Source organism: Neospora caninum, chromosome VIIa (assembly GCF_000208865.1).
Source record: "Neospora caninum Liverpool complete genome, chromosome VIIa".
NCBI lineage: Eukaryota > Apicomplexa > Conoidasida > Eucoccidiorida > Sarcocystidae > Neospora > Neospora caninum.
The window spans coordinates 2,820,050-2,839,260 of NC_018393.1; the positions used below are offsets into that span (position 1 = coordinate 2,820,050).

General features: G+C 55.9%; 3 protein-coding genes across 3 annotated transcripts; 2 read left to right on the forward strand and 1 right to left on the reverse strand.

Moving 5' to 3' along the window:
* Positions 1-450: 450 nt before the first annotated feature.
* Positions 451-2,763, forward strand: NCLIV_022450 (conserved hypothetical protein; the record flags this gene model as incomplete). The annotated part of the gene is made up of 3 exons (XM_003882439.1): positions 451-950; positions 1,386-1,695; positions 2,191-2,763. The coding sequence occupies 3 exons, from the start codon at positions 451-453 to the stop codon at positions 2,761-2,763; spliced, it is 1,383 nt and encodes a 460-aa protein (XP_003882488.1).
* Positions 2,764-6,241: 3,478 nt separating this feature from the next.
* On the forward strand, positions 6,242-10,424 carry NCLIV_0224 (zinc finger (C2H2 type) domain-containing protein; the record flags this gene model as incomplete). The annotated part of the gene is made up of 4 exons (XM_003882440.1): positions 6,242-6,365; positions 6,871-6,893; positions 7,897-8,140; positions 8,428-10,424. The coding sequence occupies 4 exons, from the start codon at positions 6,242-6,244 to the stop codon at positions 10,422-10,424; spliced, it is 2,388 nt and encodes a 795-aa protein (XP_003882489.1).
* A 1,633-nt stretch (positions 10,425-12,057) lies between these two features.
* On the reverse strand, positions 12,058-18,782 carry NCLIV_022470 (putative diacylglycerol kinase; the record flags this gene model as incomplete). Its single annotated transcript, XM_003882441.1, has 10 exons — positions 12,058-12,165; positions 12,577-12,672; positions 13,462-13,551; positions 14,052-14,167; positions 14,651-14,807; positions 15,231-15,371; positions 15,900-15,957; positions 16,520-16,592; positions 17,032-17,452; positions 17,994-18,782. 10 exons carry the CDS (start codon positions 18,780-18,782, stop codon positions 12,058-12,060), a joined length of 2,049 nt encoding a protein of 682 aa, XP_003882490.1.
* Positions 18,783-19,211: the final 429 nt, after the last annotated feature.

Sequence of the window (19,211 nt, forward strand, 5' to 3'; positions counted from 1 at the left end):
CTTTCCTTACGCCTTCACCTGTTCTCTGCTCTCGTGTGTGCTTTTTTTTCGCTCGATCTCCTCCGTCTCACCGGCCGCATTTCGTCTCCTTCGCTTTGCCACTGCCAGCATCTTTTTTCTCTTTCCTTCCCTTTCCCTTCTCTTCTCTTTCTCCTCTTTTGCGCCGCGTCTTTCTCTCCGTTCTACGCTCTTCTTCTGCTCTGCGGTCTCGTCTCCGGCGCCTGCACAGATGTGCTAGAATAAACGGACAGTGCGAAAGACCAAGGATCCTCTCCAGTTTCTCATCGAAGTCTGTTGTCTCACTGTTCAGGATCGCCGTTTCCCCCTTTTTTTTAAGCGAGGAAGCGCCTGCGACCGAGCGTCCGAGACGCGTATTACTTTCTTGCCTTCTTCCGCTTCCTCTCCTTCTTCACGGAATTCCTCTTTTTTCTCTTGCCGAGCCTTTCGGATATGGCCTTTTCGCCGTCCAGCGTCGACGGCCCGTGCGCCGGCGGGGCCGAGCTGAACGGCGAGTGTGAAGACGCTGACGAGCGCGTGAGCGAGGGTAACGGCGAGGAAGACGAGAACCTGGATGAAGGCGACACCGCTGGGGAAGACAAGAACGCAAGCAACGACTTCTTCGAGAACGGCATCCCCCCCCTCGATCGCGCCGAAAACTCCAGCGATGTCTCCTCGGTAGTCAGCGCTGTCTCGTGGTCCTTCCCGATCTCTCCTTCTCCCTCGGTCGCTGGTTTGTCGGAAAAAAATGTGCACGTCTCTGCCGTGAACATGCAACCAGCCCCGGAGACGCCGCCCTCTGGAGAGCGACTGACGCCACGCCAGGAACTTCCGCACAGCACCTCCCCTGAGGCACCGACTGCTGGAACCGGTGTGGACGCTGCGAGCGCCGGAGGCTTTGCTGTGCCGGAGCCGATTCACGCGCCTCCTCAGACCCACAGACCCAGAGGAAGGTAAGAGGCAGCCCCGCAAGAACTCAAAAACGATGGTGTCTTCTTATCCATATCTATATCTATCCATATCTATATCTTTCCACATCTGTATCTATATCTCTATATATGTGGGTGGACATCTTCCGTCGACATGTAGGGTTCTCTGCATCTCTGTGTCTTTTGGGATATGCAGTCACATTTTTTTTTGCTCTTGTCTCCGTAGCCTCTTCTCTCTATCGCCGTTCCGCTCACCGCCACAGATTAGGCCGAGCCTGCGTGGTATTTCTCTCTCTGGAGCCTGTGTCTCTCTGCCGGTCGTGGGCCGTCCCCCCTCCCCCCCCCCCCCCCACCGAGGCGCTCGGGTTGCCTGCTTGCGCGGGGCGACTCCGAGAATTCCGAGGATCCCTGCTTCACATAGTTCCCCTTTCTGCGTTTCTCCGCCGTTTTGTGCCTCAGAGGCAAGCGGGCGAATCGAGGCTTGAGAGGTCGAATTCTCATCCCCGCGAGAGCGCAGTGGGCTCGCATGCGCGCCGAACGCGCTGCCTTGGCTGCGGCCGAGGCAGCCCAGGCTTCTTCCACTTCTCCCGGCGACGCTGCGTCCAGAGGCGCGCCGAGCGCGCATGCCAGCCCCGGAGAGTCGGCGGCGAACCCCCCCGGCGCAGGCCAGGGACTCGAGGCGGAAGAGCGACGGACGCTCGCAGGGGGCGACCTAAAGCGATTCGGAAGCCTCCTGCTTATACCCGGGAAAACGCGAAAATGGAGAAAAGTACGGACACACACAGACGCCTGTGCACACCACTCCCAGGAGTCTACGGCTTTCTCCTTTACATGCAGAGGCACACATGCAGATGCGAAGCTGCATGTGCAAGCACCCATGTGGCCTCACCCGCACCTACGTGTACACACACATTTGCATATACATATATATACCTATATATATATATGCATTTGTGTGCATACATATATACGTATACATATATACGTATACATATATATATATATATATATATCTATATGTCTATGTATGTCTATGTATGTCTATGTATGTCTGTGTATGTATATGGGTGTATGCGACAGATAGACGGGCAGAGGGGCAGCGAGGCCTCGAAGTTTGGTGCCGTTCGAGGGTACGTCAGGGGTTCAAATGCATATCCTGGGACATGCAGAAGAGGGGCATTTAGAAGAGCAAGGGGAGGCAACACAGTGGACGGAGGACAGAGGAATGAGTTTTTTCTGTGGTGCTGGCGACTTGGACGCGCAGGTGCGTCGGCGCGTCGGCAACGCTCGGGTCCAGATCTGGGAGGAGATGCCGAACTCCGCAGACCCTCTTCTTCAGGCTGTCCAGGCGATGCTCCGGCACGGCGTCGCGTCTTCAACTCGCCGGTCTGTGCGCCACACTCGGGCGGTGGCATGTCATATCAAAGAGACGACACGTCAATATCTTCAACAAACTTCCTCGACTGAAAACGCCGGCAGACCCAAGCCTTTCGTCGGGAGTTCCGCTCCTTCTCCCTGTTGTGCTTCGTCCGCTCCTCTGCCTTCTTCGTCTCCGTCACCCGCTCTTACATCTTCTGTCTCCCTCCCGTCTCCTCTTCCTGAGCCGTCTCCGACTCCTGGCAGCGGAGCGCCTCCTCGAAGCGCGCCGGAGGAGACTGTCTGCTCCAGCCCAGGCCCGGGCGCCGCCTTGGAGGTGCCCAGCGCATCTCTGGCCTGCCGCACCCCCGGTGCTCCCTCGGCATCGGCAGCCGGCGAACTTGGCGAGGAGAGACTCGCCTCGCACGTACCTGCTTGCGGTGGACCTGGAGTCCCCTTGCCCGTGTCTCCGAGCCGATGAACCTGTAAATCCTTCCCTGGTCACCTACCCGGAGGGATGGCTGCACGCGGAGCTCTCGACACATCTATCTATCTATCCATATATATATTTGGGGACGTTTGCTTTTATCCAACTGTCCACATACGTGTTTAAATAGGTATCTTTCTTCATCTAGAGAACAAGGTGTTTCCTTCGACCCTGGCGTGCATACTGTCTACTGAGATTTTGTCTCCACCCCAGCCGGTTGCGCTGTTTACTCAAGAACGCGTGTCCAAGGATGCTGAGAAAAGTGGGGTCGCGTCCTTGGGAAACCGGGCTGAAACCGAAGAAGCAGGGAAGTTGGCCACGTCAAGTGCCGGCCGTTTTCTCGAGTGAGTTTCTGCGGCTTGTTTGAATAAGCAGAGATACAGCTTTGTCTCGAGACGCGTCGAGGCGCGCCATGGAGAGACGCCAGCGGAGAACAAAGTGCGAGGAAGGAAACAGCAGTAATGGAAAGCGATGCATCCTCCGCTGAGGACTCCGTTCTGCAGTTCAGGGCACAATGACTCAGTAGACTCTTCGGTTGCTTTTCCGGCACGTCGAGAAGCATAATCTGGCGCGAACGTTAGAGTGTTAACACATGCAGCAATATACTAGCAGTTTTTGCATCTGCATATCTCTGTGCGTAGGAATATATGAATATGTTTCGATGCGGATTGATCTGCCCAGCAACGGAGATGCAGATCGGAGTCAGGACGAAGAGTGGGCTCTTCCGTGTGGAAGGGGGGGAAAGCGCTAAACCCGAAATGCTCTTTTTGGTGTTTCCACGTGCCGCGACTCATTGAGCATGCGTGTCGAAACGGCCGTTGTTCATCTTGCAAAATCTGAATGGAAGCAGACTTGCGCCATCAGGCCAGACTTCTCTCCACGTGGCACCTTGGGCGTTGAAACCAACCCACAGTTCAACCCTGCATCATTCAACTTAGTTAATCAGCGTTTCTTGTTGATGTTAGGTTGATATTCTGTGCCAGCCGATCTAAAATCGCGACGTCATTGTCGTTCCTATAAATCGAGTCCTTTCCGACGCGCCCTGAAGCGTCATCTAGGCCGCGCAGAGAGCGGCTCTGTCCAACGGCGCTTCAACGGCTGCTGGTGTCTGAGCTTATCTCACCTGCATGCACTGCTCCGGTGCGTGTGAACACACGGGTAGCCTGTCTTTTCCTCAGAGAGGAAACCCTTTCGTTTGCGCGCTCTGTAACGTTCGCAGAGACAACGGGCAAAAATGACATCTGAAGCCTTCTACGGAGAGTTAGGGCCGATCGCTTGAGACAACATACAGATGTGGGAGGTTCGAACCCCACGTGTCCGCGAGACCTGCCGCATGTAAATATCCTGTATACAAATAGGAAAGTATGTATATAAACATGTATATGAAAATGTATGCATGGGTACGACTGTATTGCTGCGGTGGCGTAGGCATGCCTATCTACGAGTCATTGCACTTGGGAAGAGGATGGCTGATCTGGGGTTAAGGCCGTTGATTCGAAAGTGTTTTGCATGCGGAGCAGTGTGGGCTGTCCTCGGTGATCCACTCCGCTTGCTGCATTTCCACCGTTAATTCACAACATCTCGGTACTCTTTGAGGCTTGCGACAAGATGAAGGCAGAACGGCCGTTCCGAGCGCCTCAGTCCTCTTGGATAGAAATTTCAAAGCCGACGCTGTGCAATCGCAATCCGCTGGACCGTTCGCACACCAGAACTGTATGCGTCCTGGGGATTTGCTCCAGCAGCTGTCTTCCCAGCTGGACCGGCCTGCCGGTAAAGTTTGCATTTGTGACACTATTCGCTAGAGGAAGAAACAGACGCCAGGGGTTCGGATCTGTTCTCAGAGCGTCCCGAGCATCTGGGTCAATAGGCAAATATACAGTGCATCTGTGGACATTTGGGCACTCCAGGTTTGGACAGTGTTCGTGAACGCGTCAACTCGGTTTTATGCAGAAAGGTAGAAAGGCAAACGTCCCAGTTTCCACGTTCTTCTCCCTCCGACGGAGCAAAGAAGCCCCGCTCGTTGACGGGCACAAGGACCAGTCCCCGAATCCGATCCGTGTAGTCCGGCTGTCTACATCTCACAACTGGAGTCGCATTTCGTGTCCGGTAGGTCCGCTATTGTGTCTGCATTCGCTTTGAGCTATGTGCAGCGCCGGATTCGCGTCATCAAGCTGCATATCCCGCCTGACCTGCTGCTGACCCCGCCGTGAGTCCTCTCTTCGCGTTGGGTTGGTCGGAGCGAAGACAGCGTGGCACAAAAGGCGCCTCCTGGCGGCGAATCTTCCCTTCGTTTCTAGACGCCAGTGTGCCTTTCTCTTTGGGGAGTCGCCAACCACTGATCTCCGCTTTTCCGCAGCGCTTTTCCTAGTGTCTTCGTCGTTCAACGTCTCCTTTTTCTCGCGACAGGGTGGCCAGCGTGCATGCAGCGTTCGGAATTGCCGCGTCTCTCCAGTCTGCGAGAAAACAGTTGCTCTAAGCCATTTCCCTCCTTTTCACCCTCATATGTGTCACCCAGTCTTGTGGAGTGGGAAGCGTCTCCTTTTCTGTTTGAATCGCCGCTCAAGCGTCCAGGCTTCTCTTCCCCAGCCCAAGGTGTTAACGCTGTTTGTCCCCGCGATAGCGTCTGAACGCGCGTCCCGTCTCCAGTTTGTGCTGCCTGAAGCATCTCGGGGAACCTTTTTGGGCTTCTCCTTTGACCCTCCCTCTTTCGTCTCGCGCTTTCTCGTGCCCGCGAGGTCTCCATTTCCTTTGCTGTGTCCTGTTCTCGCCGCGCGCGCGACAGGAGACACCCGGCGTTTGACTTCGAAGCTGGAACTGCTTCCCAGTTCGCAACGACAAAAAGGCTCAATTTCGGAAACCCCTCCCACGCGTCTCCACTCCTCGCTGGTGTCCCTCCACAGGCAGTTCTCCAGTTCAGGCGTCAGCCCCGGGACTCCGCGCTTTGCGATTTCCCTTTTCACGCGCCTTGTCCTTCGTTCCTCTTTGCTCTTCCCATCGCCAGCAAACAACAGAGACACGGCGCGAGACTCTCGCGACTGTGTTTCCTCCTCCTCTCCGGTGCGTATTTCTCGCCTCGGAGCGAGGGACATCGGCCAGCTAGGCTCCGGGACAGCACGAGGGCCGGCCGCATCTCTCCCCGTCGGTTTTCTTCCGAGGCTCGCGAGAGAAGAATAAGAGGCGGAATCCGCAGGTTCACTCCGATTTCTCTGCCTTCTCGCGTTTTCCACTTCGGCAGCGAAGCTTCGAGAGGCTGCGAGCTCGAAAAATCCTTTTCCGCGACGTTTTCCCTTCGCGGGTCGGCCACACACTTCTTCGTGGCTCGGCAAAGGGGTGAAGAGCGAAGACGAGAGACGCGGGGTGACCTGCGCTGCTTCGGCCGTTCCGCGGTTCTCGCCTCAACAGCCTCGGAACAGAGCAGAGAGAACGTCAAGAAGTTTCGAAGAAATCTGAGCTCTGCCCCCACTCCGCACTCATGGCGCTCAAACAACCTGTCACGCAGGTCCGCCTAACAAACGTCGCGGTTGTGCGCTTGCGGCAACACGGTCACCGCTTCGAAGTAGCCTGCTACAAAAACAAAGTTCTCAACTGGCGAGCAGGTATACACGCTGTTCCGTTTTCGAACTTCTCCGGAACCAGAAGTCGCCTCGGAAGACCAACCGCAAACAACAACCGAAGCAACATTCCAGTATTTAGACAAGGCACTTCTGTGCGGTCACTGCAGTCGACAATCCCTTACATATACATATATAAATGCGTATGCATAGATATAGATAGATGTAGACATATATGCATCAGCAGGAGCATTTAAAAAGCAAAGAGCTCTGCGTGAGGTGCGCCCATGTCTGCCTTGGGCTGTGTTCATCCGCCTAGAGCCGCCTGTTGTCCGGGGGAGGGGCGGGGGAAGGCGCTAAGGAGACACTTGTGTCTCTTCACAGGGGTACTGGAGGAGGTTGGTCTGACTTGCTCGGATGTAAATAGCGATCGCCTGAGCGACGGCGCGCCGTCCGGGCGCCCTGTTCTGCTCATAACCGACCCATGCACGCCCAATGCTGAATGTGCGGAGTGCTCTGCCGTTATGGCCTCGTGCCTCGCTCTTTGCAGGAATCGAGGACGATCTGCGAGAGGTAACCAATACCCTGCCTCGAGCGCGGACCTACGCACACGCCAAGACACCTGCCTTTCTGCTTGCCAACGTGTAGCTCCAAACCCGGTCAAAAAAAACGCACGGCCCTACCCGGCCCCCTAGAGCCTTCTACAAAGATGTATATATATATATATATATACATATGAAGGCGCTATAGAAAGAAAATCTGCGTCTGTATATATATATATATATATCTGTATGTATATATATATATGCATATATGTATATGTATTTATATATATATATATATGTGTATGTATATATATATGTATATATATGTATATATGTATATATGCGTGTGTCGATGTCGTCACGTGGATGTGAAGAGGCCGAATGAAACGCAAGCGTTGACCGCCGGGTTGGCGAAAACGTTTTCGGTCCTCTGTTTCAATTTGGCAAGGCGTGTCTGGTGCACTATTCTGTACCGCCCGATCTAAAGTCGTGCCTTTGTATCTCTCTGGAAACGAGCTCGGTCAGTTCGTTCACCCTCACATTTGTTTCTACCACAGCGAGCGTGTGGTTCCGGTGAGCTCACGTGCGTTTGGAAAATATCTGTATTCACTTTTGTGTTTGTGTAGCGAGATACTAATATGTTTACGTGTATCGCTCCAGATACTGTGCATGTATCTCTCCAGATATTGTGCACGGTAAATCTCTACACATGCATGTGAACTGTAGGTTTGACAGCTCCGTGCATGCATCTCGTGCGGCTCCGAAGACTTGCGACTGTTGCCCGACTTCGACGCGCAGGGGGCGGGACCGAAGTGGGGGCTGAGACGCGCGGTTGCATTCCTGGGGGTTTCTTGCACTGCACACACGTCGACGCCGTCGCTTCCCGAGTTTGGGAACAACAGGCGATGTGTGTGTTGACCGCGGGTGCATGCACGGTTGTGCCACGCGCCTGCCTCCGCGCTCGAAGTTCGATTCCAATTCTCCCGTAAAACAGAAAGTGAAAGGCGAGTGTGATGCTCCTGCGCAACCAGGTACTGCAGACGAATGCAGTCTTCCACAATGTCTCGAAAGGGGAATTTGCGAAACGCGACGCTCTCCTGGCCGTCTTCAATACCGTGGACCAGGAGCGAATCTGCAAGATCATCCTCGATAAAGGCAAGTCCTCTCCGTCACCGGCGTCCGAGAGGACGGCAGCCGCAGACGCGCTGCCTCCCGGCCTGCTGCGCTTGGCTTCGCGGATCCACGGCGTCGCCGCGCCGGATGCTTCGACGCCCTGTCGGACAAAAAACGAGATACGCCGCACTTCCCTTCAAGGCACACAGCTGCACTCTAAGTATTCATGCAGAGTGCAGATGTCTTTCTCTAAACACAAGCATAAAACCGATACGCATACACACGTTTCTATCCATATATGTGTCTATCTATCTATCTATCTATCTATCTATCTATCTATCTATCTATATATGTCTATATTTGTGAGCCCAGCTGTATGCATGTAGACATGTGGAGATCTCTGTGTTGCGGGCGATTTCGTTTGGTTTTTCGCGGCCGGTTTTGTCCAGGTGAGCTGCAGGTGTCGGAGAAGGAGCGGCAAGCGGCGCTGGCAGCTGCGTTGCAAGACGTGATTTCTTTGGTGATTGAGATGACCGTGAATGTGCGGACAGGGTTGCCCCTGACGCGCACGGCTGCGGCGTCGGCGCTGAAGCAGGCGGGGTTCGGAGTGAAGCTCGGCGTGGCCTCGAAGGCGCAGGCGCTGAAGGCGGTGGTCCTCTTGCAGAGAAAGCTGGGGCCCGACGCCATTGCTCGCCGCATGATGCGTCTGAAAGCCGAGTGTGCGGCGGAACACCGCGAGCGCGTCTGCAAGTTCGTCACCGAGCAGTGCGGGGGTGTCGTCGAACACGAGCGCCTTCTTCGAGGCGGCGGCGAAGAAGAAGAGAGCGCAGAGACGCCAGACAGAAGGGAGAGAGAAGAGAGAGCAGAGGACGGGGTCGGGGGGACTGCGGAGTCGACGGGGGCGAGAGACGCGAGAAGGCGTGAATTCTCACAGAGCCAAGCAGCCGGACGAGGACAGCGGGGCAAAGGGGGAGACGGTAGGGACGTCGAAGAGGCGATGGGCGACCATTCGAACGCAGACACGTTCGCGGGCGACCGCGAGGAACGGACAGCGCGTGCGAGCCGCCCCCCAGGCGCCCTTGAGCGAGGCCGTGAGGCAGAGACGCCGTCCGGGGACTCAGGCTGTGTCTCCGCGCAGAAACGGAGCGTTGACTCTGGCAAGCGAGGCTCGGAGGCGACCTACAGCGTCGTGTTCCTCAGCCCCGCGAGTTGCTATCGCGAGCTCGACACCCTGTTGCACAGCGTCGGCGGCAGTCTCGTTCTCCTCGCGGCGAACTGCATTCAAGCATGTCAGCCTGACTGGCGAGCCTGTAGCTCGAAGACGCCTGCAGGGGAGACGGGCGAAGGGGCGAGCGACTGTGCACCGCGAGCGGGCCAGGAGCGGGAGAGAAGACGGACGGGGCGGCGCACGGAGGCGGACGCGGAAGGCGAGGCAGGCCAAGGTCTCTCGCCGAAGGGCGAGCAGGCGAAGAAGAGACGCGACGCAGCAAGGCGGAACAGAGGCTGCGGAGGCGACTCCAGTGAGGAGGGAAACGGCGACGCATGCGGAGACCGGGCACTCCGAGACGGCGAAGAGGAAGGGAAAGCGAGACGGAAGAAGGCGGGGAACAGGTCTCAGCGACGCGCGGACGTGCAGATCCCCCGCGCCCTCAAAATGGGCGACAGTCGAGAAGCGGCGAGTTGCCTACCGCATGTACTCGAGGCCACTGCGCGAGGGACACAGCTCGCGGCCTCTCCAGAGGACTGGGAGGCGGCTGCGATGGCCTGGCTGAGACGAGATCCTCTCGCGGAACCTCTCCAAATGCGGAGTGGCGGAACCAGCCGTTCCTCGGCCAGCGACGAGGACGAATCTAGCGAAGAGGACCCGCCCATCCTGGGCCGTCAGCCGCAGCCCTCGACGCGAAAAGGAAAGAAAGAGAAGAGAGGCCGAAAGAGCGAAGCCAGCGGCGACAGACACACTTTGCACAACGGGCGCGAGCACGTCGTCTCTCTCTCACATCCCGAATTCCACGCCGAGGCGTCGGGCGCGTCTCCTCTGTGCAGTGCAGACTCTCTAGGTTTTGGCGTCCCCGCTTCTCCAGACACAAGACGGAGTGGCGCTGGCGTGCAAGCGAGCGCTGCCCAGCGAGAAGTTCACTCTTCGTTGTCTTCGCACGTGGCAGGGAGCAGAGAGCGCACAACGTTCGGTGCCCCAGACGCGACAGGTGTGCACAGGAAGAAGGAGAAGCAGGCGCAGAGGGGCGGCGCCTTCGCTTGCCGCACCTGCCATCTCGCGTTTGACGCAGCTGCAGACTACAGACAACACTGCAAGTCGTCTTTGCATGCGATGAACTTGAAGCGGCGAGTGAAAGATCTCCCGCCGTTAACGGAAGAAGGCTGGCGAGAAGCGCAACTGGATGAGCAGCTGGCCGTTCAACTCGAAGGCATGGTCATGCCCGAATACTAAACCGGCGGCTGGGCTGGGAGCGAGCGCGGGCGTGCGGCGTACGAACGGTGTCAGAGGAACCGACACGATGCCTGTTGCCGCGGTGCTCTTGTCGCAGGGGCCGCATAGAACCGCGGGGCGGGGGGGGGGGGGGGGGGTAAGCGTGAACACAAAAGTGTGTGAGAGCGGTTGAGAAGTGGTCGCGTTCCTCACTAGAGAGAGGAAAGGCCCGGGCGGCTACACTCAAAGGGTGTCTCTCCACCGGGACTGGAACACGAGCGCAGGCATCTCGCTGCGTCTTTGACGTTTTGTCGGGGATTTCCGTTTCTTATGACGCCACCGTCGCGACAGACGTGGGCATCGACAGCCAAGAGACGTCTACTCGTTTGTGTTTATAGGAAATGCTCGCGGCGGGTTGGTTCCCTCTCACGGCAAGCGTTTTGTCTCAGCAGGCTGATTCAGACGACTCGAGGACGGTCTTTGCAACTTACGCGTCAAAAAGAGACGGCGGACACGGTGGAATGCATGCCTTGAATTTTTTAACTGCGAAAGCTGGCAGGTCCGGAAAAGGACAAACGATCGGCCGGTGGTTGGCAGCTGAAACTCGAAAACCTCCCGCAGAGAAGGCCTGGCCGCAAGACACTGAGTGTTCGTGACATGGAGCGAAGTAAAACGCCTCCGAGTGACTAAGAAAGACAACGTGCAAACGTTCGGAAATAACCGATTCACAACGAAAAAAGAAGGCAAACATGCGCACCTGACGCTTCTGCCGATAGCGCGCGAGATGGCGTGTGGCGAAATGCATCCTGCGTGGGCCAGAGAGGGTGAAGGCGAGTTCTAGGTTTGCAGTCTTTTCAGCTTGTTCAGGTGTCCTTTTTTGCTTCTACACATAGCCTTAACATGTGCTGCCACAATATACATATATAGCCTATCTGTACATACAGATATATATATATATATATATATACCTGTGCAGGTAGGTGTCTCGGCGAGACGTTGCATTGGACGCCCTTGGCCATGAAAAAGGGTGAAAGAACAAAGTATCTGCATGTGTAGTTGGGACCCCCGGCGGGCGACGCTCACGGTTTTTAGAAAGAGCATTCACAGACGTTGTCCAAAAATTCCCGCCCTGCCGACTGTCAGGGGCATTCTCCGTGGAAGCACTACGTCCCTCACCCCTGAGAGTGAACCCCCTTGCGTGAAAGCGTGGGGGTGCGCTTCCGCATCTTTTTAACAAACCAGTGAGGCACCGGGTACGCCACGCCTTCCCCTGTTTTGGCGTGCACCGGGTGCGAGCTCAATGCACTGTCCCACAAGTTCTGCACACATTCGAATCACGGCTGCGGCTCTGGCGTCCAGGAACAAACTGCCCTGGCAAACGGGTAGGCCTTGCGCCGCTTTGACGCCAGCTGTTGTGCCTCACCACACGTGCACTCACAAAGGGAGAAACGGGTACAAACAGGATCGCGACAAGCTACTCGACAGGATCCGCTGGACCACACACATCTGCCCACAGAGGACAGCCTCGTCAGTTGGGGGACAGCGCGGAACGCGTTTGGCCTTCGCGCGTTCTCGACTGGCCGTTTTCGCCAAGGAGCAACTTGCAGCACATTCTTGCACTCCTCGCGGAACCTCCCGCGTCCTGCGCCTCGCTTCACGCATGCAGGTGCTTATCCCACGGTGCCGCCAGAACTTGGACTGTGCGGTTATGCTCGATCGTCACGTGGTCGGGACGAGTCATCTGGAAAAACTCGCCGTCAACCTGGGCACCAGGCGCAGAAACAGAGGCGGCAAAGCGCCTGTGTGTCAATGGCGTGAAGAGAAGAACACCCCGAAGACGCACACCACCGGCACGATGGCAGAAACCTAGACGCCGGCGTGAGCGCGAAGAAAACAGGGAACCAAATGCATACCCGCCAAGGAGGATGAAAAAACAAGGCGAGAGCTCAAGAGAGGCCGACTTCGCCAGAGATATACCTGACGCCCTTTCTCGAAAGAACACAAACCAGGTGTCTTTTTTTCCTGCACTCCCCCAGATGAAAGACGCGCACGCATGTCCTTGTGAGAGACCCGTGCCTGCCTGCATGCAGCTGGCCCGTGGATAAGGAATCGAGTGCATGCGTGGAACACAGGGCTGAGCAAGCAGCGGCATTGCTGGCAAGTGGAGGCCAACCTGGAAGTAGACTTTGTCAGCCGAAGGCAACTCCTTGAAGAGAATCTTCCAGGGGCCGCGGCCTTGATTGATTCTTCGCGCTCGACCGTGACAAGCCTGGACAAAACAGCCGTCGCCAAAGGATCCGTGGAGAGGGATGCTGGAAGGAGAAAGTGTCGCCGCGAGACGCAGCGACAAAAACGCTGGCAGAGTGCATGCAACACTCCCCGAAGGCCCTTTCAAACTCTTCACTCCCCGCGGGTGCTCTGGAACGGTCCCCCCCGCCCTCCCCCCCCTCCCCCGCACTCAACTCTCCGAGAGACAACCTAAGATGACCAAGTCCCACCCCGCCTTCCACTCGAGGCCGCTGCCACACCATGTGCTTCATTTTTGTGGAGTTTTCCAGTGCCGCGCGGGGGCTCGGGGGTTTCCCCTTGCGCTCTCGACGCTCCTTCTAGAACGTCAGACGCGAACCAACTGTCTACATCCCCTCGGGCGAACGCTTTCCAAGTCTCGCAACTCACACTTTGCCCGCTCAAACACACAATGCTTTAACAGCGCCCTAGGAAACGCGGTCACCTTCCAGAGGCGCGCCTGGTCTTCGGCACGCGGCCGAGACACCAAACTCGCTGGTGTGTTTCCGAGACAGAGCAGAATGCCGCGCGATCATGCGGAGTGCATTCGCGCGCATGGGTGAATCGCAGCATCGCCGGCACGCTTCCAGTGCTTATAAACAGTGCGCGCAGCCTCTTTGACGCGACATACGCTCGACAAAACACTGCTCCAGAGAGCGCAAAACATTTGCGCTTTGAGAGATACACGTCGCCTCTCGGTGGACGGCCGACACAAGTGACCGGGGCGTCGAGGTTTGATCCAAAAACGCAAACCGCAGCGCCTGGGGCTTACAAACTCAACGCCGAGCGATGTGACTGAGGGGAAAGACAGGAACTCCAGCTCGCCGTCTCCTGTCCGCTGCTTCTCCTCGATGATTTCTTTCTGTCAAAATTTTCACCCGCGCAAACGAAAAAACAAACGCATGCTGACACGCGACGCCCCAGAGACTCAAAGTCCCAACTCGCCCAGACACACTCGACAAAGGAGAGGAACAAACCCGTCAATCCCCCCGGGTTTTGAAGGGCGGAAAAACCAAGAGAAGTGGCTGTTCGACTCCGCTTTCGTTTACGGCACCGCGCGGTTGCTCGGGCTACCTCGGTCTTCCTACTTCACGAAGCAAAGAAATATATATATATATATATATATATATATATATATATACTTGTACATATACTTATATGCTTGTTAGGTACATCCTTTCCGCACACGGCATGCATGCTAATGCATATCCACGTAGATAGACGTCGGCGCGAATCTCTGGACTTTGTTTTTGCACACGTCTGCTGGAGAATGAACTTGAAGCACAAATATGCAGGCATGTGGATACGCGCTGCCTGTCACTTCTCTCTGACGAGTGGTTTTCGCGCTCTTCTTTCACTCACGATCTCGCGCTTGAGCGTCGACGACTTGGCGAGAATTCCGATACTGTGGGAGGCACCCCAGATGTCGTTTCCCGCACTGAAGCTCGGAATGTTCAGCGCCACCAGAGAAACCGACTCTGCGCGAAACCAGAAAAGCGAGACACGCGTCCGAAATACGTTGCAGTCCGAAGCGATCTCTTCAGACCTTTTTGTCACATACGTATCCGCATTTACAAATTCACAGATATACGGAACTGTGTGTATCTATGCATATGGGTGCAAATTTTTTGTGAACGCGCATGCATGCAGAAAACACGTGTGAGGCACGTGGGTCACTTGGCGGGATGCTCGTCAGGTCGAGGCTCCACGCAAGTTCACACCCCTGAACATATCTCATCTGGACCTCTCTGCTGTCTCCTTCTCTGTCGACATATACACGTATACGTGAGAGACACATGCCGAGCCGGGTTGCCGGAGGCATGCCATTCTGTAAATCTGCCTGCATGCAAAAAGCATGCGCAGAGCCAGGTACTGTTAGGCATCAAGGTGTATTTCCAGGGCCCGGCTGAGCGGTGCGAGAATGGTCGGTTCGGCTGCTCGGTTTCCGGTTTTCCACGCACTCTTGAGGATCGGTCCCTGCGTCAGGCTGCTGTCCTTGGTTCGGAAAACCACGCGCTCGCCTGCCTCGCCTTGCATCTCGACCAAGCCGTCGACGATGCGGTCGATCGGCAGCGTCCGTTTGAACCACGCCTTCTTCACTCCTTCCATGCCGTAGGTCTGAGAGACGGCACACAGACGCGAATGCAGAGGCACAAAGGCACAAAGCGCCCTCACACAGCGAGCGCTGTCTACGAGAACTCCTAAATAATCCCGCAACGTGGTCGCACACCTTTAGGCCGCCGCGCTCACTCGCCGCCCAACCGTCAAATGCCTACAGCAGCCGCTAGAAGGCAACCGGGCCTCTTGCATAGGCTGTTGCAAAGCTTTATACATATACATATACATACATATACATACATATATATACATATATATCGATCTGCATCTTTACCTCTGTATGCCTCTCTTTATCCGTCCACATCTCTCTCCGGCTGTCGAGCTGTCTCTTTGTATCTATCTCTCGCCATCAATCCACCTATCTGCGCGTTGGGATGAAAATGTGGCGGTGTCTTGGAAGCTGTCCGGTGCTGAGAGACGAACCATTTTGTTCAGCAGCTGCGACTGCCTTCGGTGTCGATCGAAACCGCGACCGATGCGGCTCTCGACGCCCATGCTGAAGTAGTTGCTCATCACGAAGGACATTTGCTCCACGCGTCTGCCTGCGCTGTCTTCAAGAACTTGCTGGAAAAAGACACCCACCAGAAAGAAACCTCACACGCAGCAAACATGCAGCGTGTCTCCCAGCAATTCGCGCTCTTGTGCCTGAAACGCGACAGGGAAGGAAACGAATCCATGGAACCGCCGTGGGGTCGTTCAGGATGCTTCTTTCACGGAGAAACCCACGAGGCTGCCTAGTCTAGGCATCTAGTATTGCCTAGTCTAGACACCTCCACCTGGGGGTGCGGAGACATGTTTCTGTCGGGGGGGGCAGCCTCCTGCCTTGCATCGATATACGCAAGACAACAGACAAGCGCGACACGCTCTTTGTCAATCCACGCTGGCGCTTGTCGTTATCCACATTGATCGGTCTCCGTGCAGATTACGCATACACGCACGCAGTCATACATACTTCTTTGGCTAGGGACACAGAGACATGGGGTGTGGTCTTTCACAGAAGAAATGCAGAAGTGACAGAACCACGGAGAGAGCCAAACGCTCCGATTACCTTCTTTCGTGTCTCGGAGTTGATTTTCGTGAATTCCCCGTCACCCTTGAGAGCGACAGAGACGCTCCATAAATCGTGATGGACAACGCGAGCTTGATTCCACTTTACCAGCAGCGCTCGCATCCTATCAAGCACCCGCATACAGCATATACATATATATATATATATATAGGTATGCACGCCTGTACACCGAATACACTTCATGCCTACATACGTATTGCACATATATATATATATATATATGTTAAACACGTTGGTCGTACGCTTGTAACCGTCTGAAACGGGTTCGCAAAACCGAGAACGGACTTCGCAACTAGGATGCAACACTCGAGAGGGAGATAACAAACGAACAAGACAGCGGAAACAAAGCGACACAGGCCTTCGTGAGAAGACCACCGAACAGCGAGGCAGGGACGATCGGTGCGGCGCGAAAGGTGCCCTCGTGGAGCAGTCGCCCCTGCATAAGCAGGCAGAGATGTGTGTTCATCAAGGGTATCCGTGTTCACTTCCGCATACGTTTGCAGGTGTGTATGCGTATGTGTGTATGCGTATGTGTGTATGTGGATCCGATGCACATGCACAGGCTCCAGGCCAAAAAGCCGCAGTGTCTCTGGCGATTCGCGTGTATGTTGAGGCGAAGCGTCGAGCGGATTCCCCTGCTTACGTTTTCATGGCCACATCGAACGGGCGGAGGCCTCTCCGTTCTTTCCATCCGAAGGCGTTCGCAAAATCGTTGCCTACACAAAAAAACACATACAAAAAAGACCGCCCAGACACCGTCGCATGCACGCATATCCCTGTATATGTACATGTGTATCTATACCTGCAGAAACATTGGCCTGCACATATGGAGACGTATGCATACAGATACGATTGCACACTCTCCCGTATGTCCAGTGTCTCTATATCGTTACATTCAGAACACGTGTGTCCATACCGACAACCCAACATACGGATACATACATACATAGATACATACATAGATACATACATAGATACATACATAGATATAGATAGACATATACATATTATATATACATATACATAATATATATATATATATATATATAGGTTGGTACATATCTCGGGTCTTTGTACGCGGGGGGAGGTGGCCGACCCCTCAACAGACTTGCGGCCGGAACGCATCGGTGAGTTTCTGTCGCTTCTGCTCTTTACCTGTTCCATACGGAATGACGCCGAACGCGATTTTCATCGGGTTGACATGGTGCGCGTGAGCCTCAGCCGCGCACCACATGACCGTTCCATCGCCTCCAGCCACAAGGACCCTGATGACGCGGTCTTCCGGAACTTCCTCCCTCTCTTTCTCTCGCTCGTCGCGGGTCGGGACGCCGTCTGGCTCTCCGCTTTCTTGTCTCTCTTCCTCAGGTATCGCGCCGTCTCCTCCCGCATGCAGCGGGGCCCCGGCCCTCGCCTGCGGCGGGTTCTCCGGGCGTTGCGCGGGCGCAGGGAAGGCGATTTCGGTCGCCGCCTTCAGCAGGCGAAACCCCGGCTTATTCCCGGAACTGCCTTCCCGAATGTCGAAAATGTAAATGTTACAAGGCTCCGGAGTGGTCATCGTCAGGCGACAAACCCCTGACTGGGCGGAGAACAGAGAGACACAGACGAGAAGCAACTGTGGCAGGGACAGAGACTCGAAAAGGGAAAGTCTGAGAAGAAAGAGGAGAGGCGCACGCCACGCGCACGGGGGACGGGGAAAGAAGCCGCAAAGTCCTCCCCGAGAGGACGGCGGTGCACGCGTCAGCGATGCAGGAAGGAAAGCAGCCGAAAGACAGAGAACACACGACGGCACACGAGAGAAGCGAAGAAGGGATACAACGTTTGGCCCCTCCAGAATTGTTTGTGTCCAAACGGCGCCGACAGCTCTTCCGTTGTCAAGAACTCTGCTCCAGAGCCACACAAACGGCAAGCGTCGCTACCTAACGCCAGAATTCTCTACGTGAAACAGACATCGACAAAAAAAGCTCTGCTCGCGAAGGGAGACCGAGAGAACGCAGAGACACAGAGGCGAAACTTTACCAATGCCAAACACAGAGACCCGCGTGTGCGCGTCCTCCCAGTGCATGCATGTGCATCTAACTCTACACCGAGATGTAGAGAGAAAGAGAGGGGTCACCAACAGAGGTTCGTTTTCGTGTTTGCAGACTTGCCTCTGTGAACGCGGCAGCTTTGTTTCCTCCACTTGTTGGGTTGATGAAAATGAAGAGAACGCGTGCTGTTTTCCCGCCCTCTTTGAGGTAGCGCATCAGCTCGAGCTCCGCTGCATCCACTCCGGCCTCAGCAGACTTCTGGTCTCCGTGCTCAGGGCCGCTCCCGCTCCCCGCAGCCTCGCGGCGCTCAACACCCCTTGTGGCATTCGGGAGATTCCGAAACGGGGCTGAACCCCGCGAAGACAGAGCCACAGATCCCCAGACTTCCCCGCGGGTCTTCCGTTCATCTTGCACTCTTCCGGAAAGTTCTTGTCCAGTTGCCAGTCGCGCCGCCTCGGCGCCGACACCGTCCCGGGTGCCCCCGCCCATCGTTGCGGAAGAAGCGGAAGAGGAGGACGACGCGGAAGAGGAGGAAGAAACCGATCTCTCTCCTCGCGACAACCCGCCGAGCCCTGAGCCTGGCGCCGTGCGTGCAGGCGCCCCGAGGCCTGTGGGCGTCGCAGGCTTGACGGCTCTGCCGAGGACTGTGGAGAAAGAGGCCGAAGACGCGCCAGACGAAGAAGGGGCCAGAGACCCTCGGCTAATAGTCGGAGCGGCGGAGCCGGCCGTGGCTCCCAGAGACGACCCGGACCCTGCCTCGCGCACGGGGCGCGGGGCTGACAGGCTCTGAGGGTGGGTGTCGGCCATCTCCTGGGAACGGCCGGCCTCTCGCAGAGACTGCGGAGAATTCGCGCTTCCAGGCAAAGAAACTGCCGACATTGTACCAAGAAGAAGCGAGAAGAAGAGAAAAGAGGGGGGAGAGAAAAGAAGGGGGAGAGGGTGAGAAGACGGCGGAGGGGCAGAGAGGAAAGAAGAAGAGAGGCGGGAGAGGAAGACAGAACGAAGAAGAGAGAACGAAGAAGAGAGAATGAAGTAGAGAGAAGGAAGAAGGCGGGGGAGGGGGGAGAACTCGACAAAAAAAGGCGTCTCGAGCAAAACTGGTTTGCATCTGCCACGCACGCTGCCTAGGAAAACGCAGAGACGACACGCGAACAGAAGAGAAGAAGGGGCGGCGAGCTGCTGGTCCCCCGCCAGATGCGAGAAAGTGAAACGACGGGAAGCAGAGAAACTCCAGGGAGAAACGGTGACTTGCAGGCAGAGAAGAGCGACAGAGAACAGAGGAAGAGATTTCTCGTGAGAAAGGCAGGC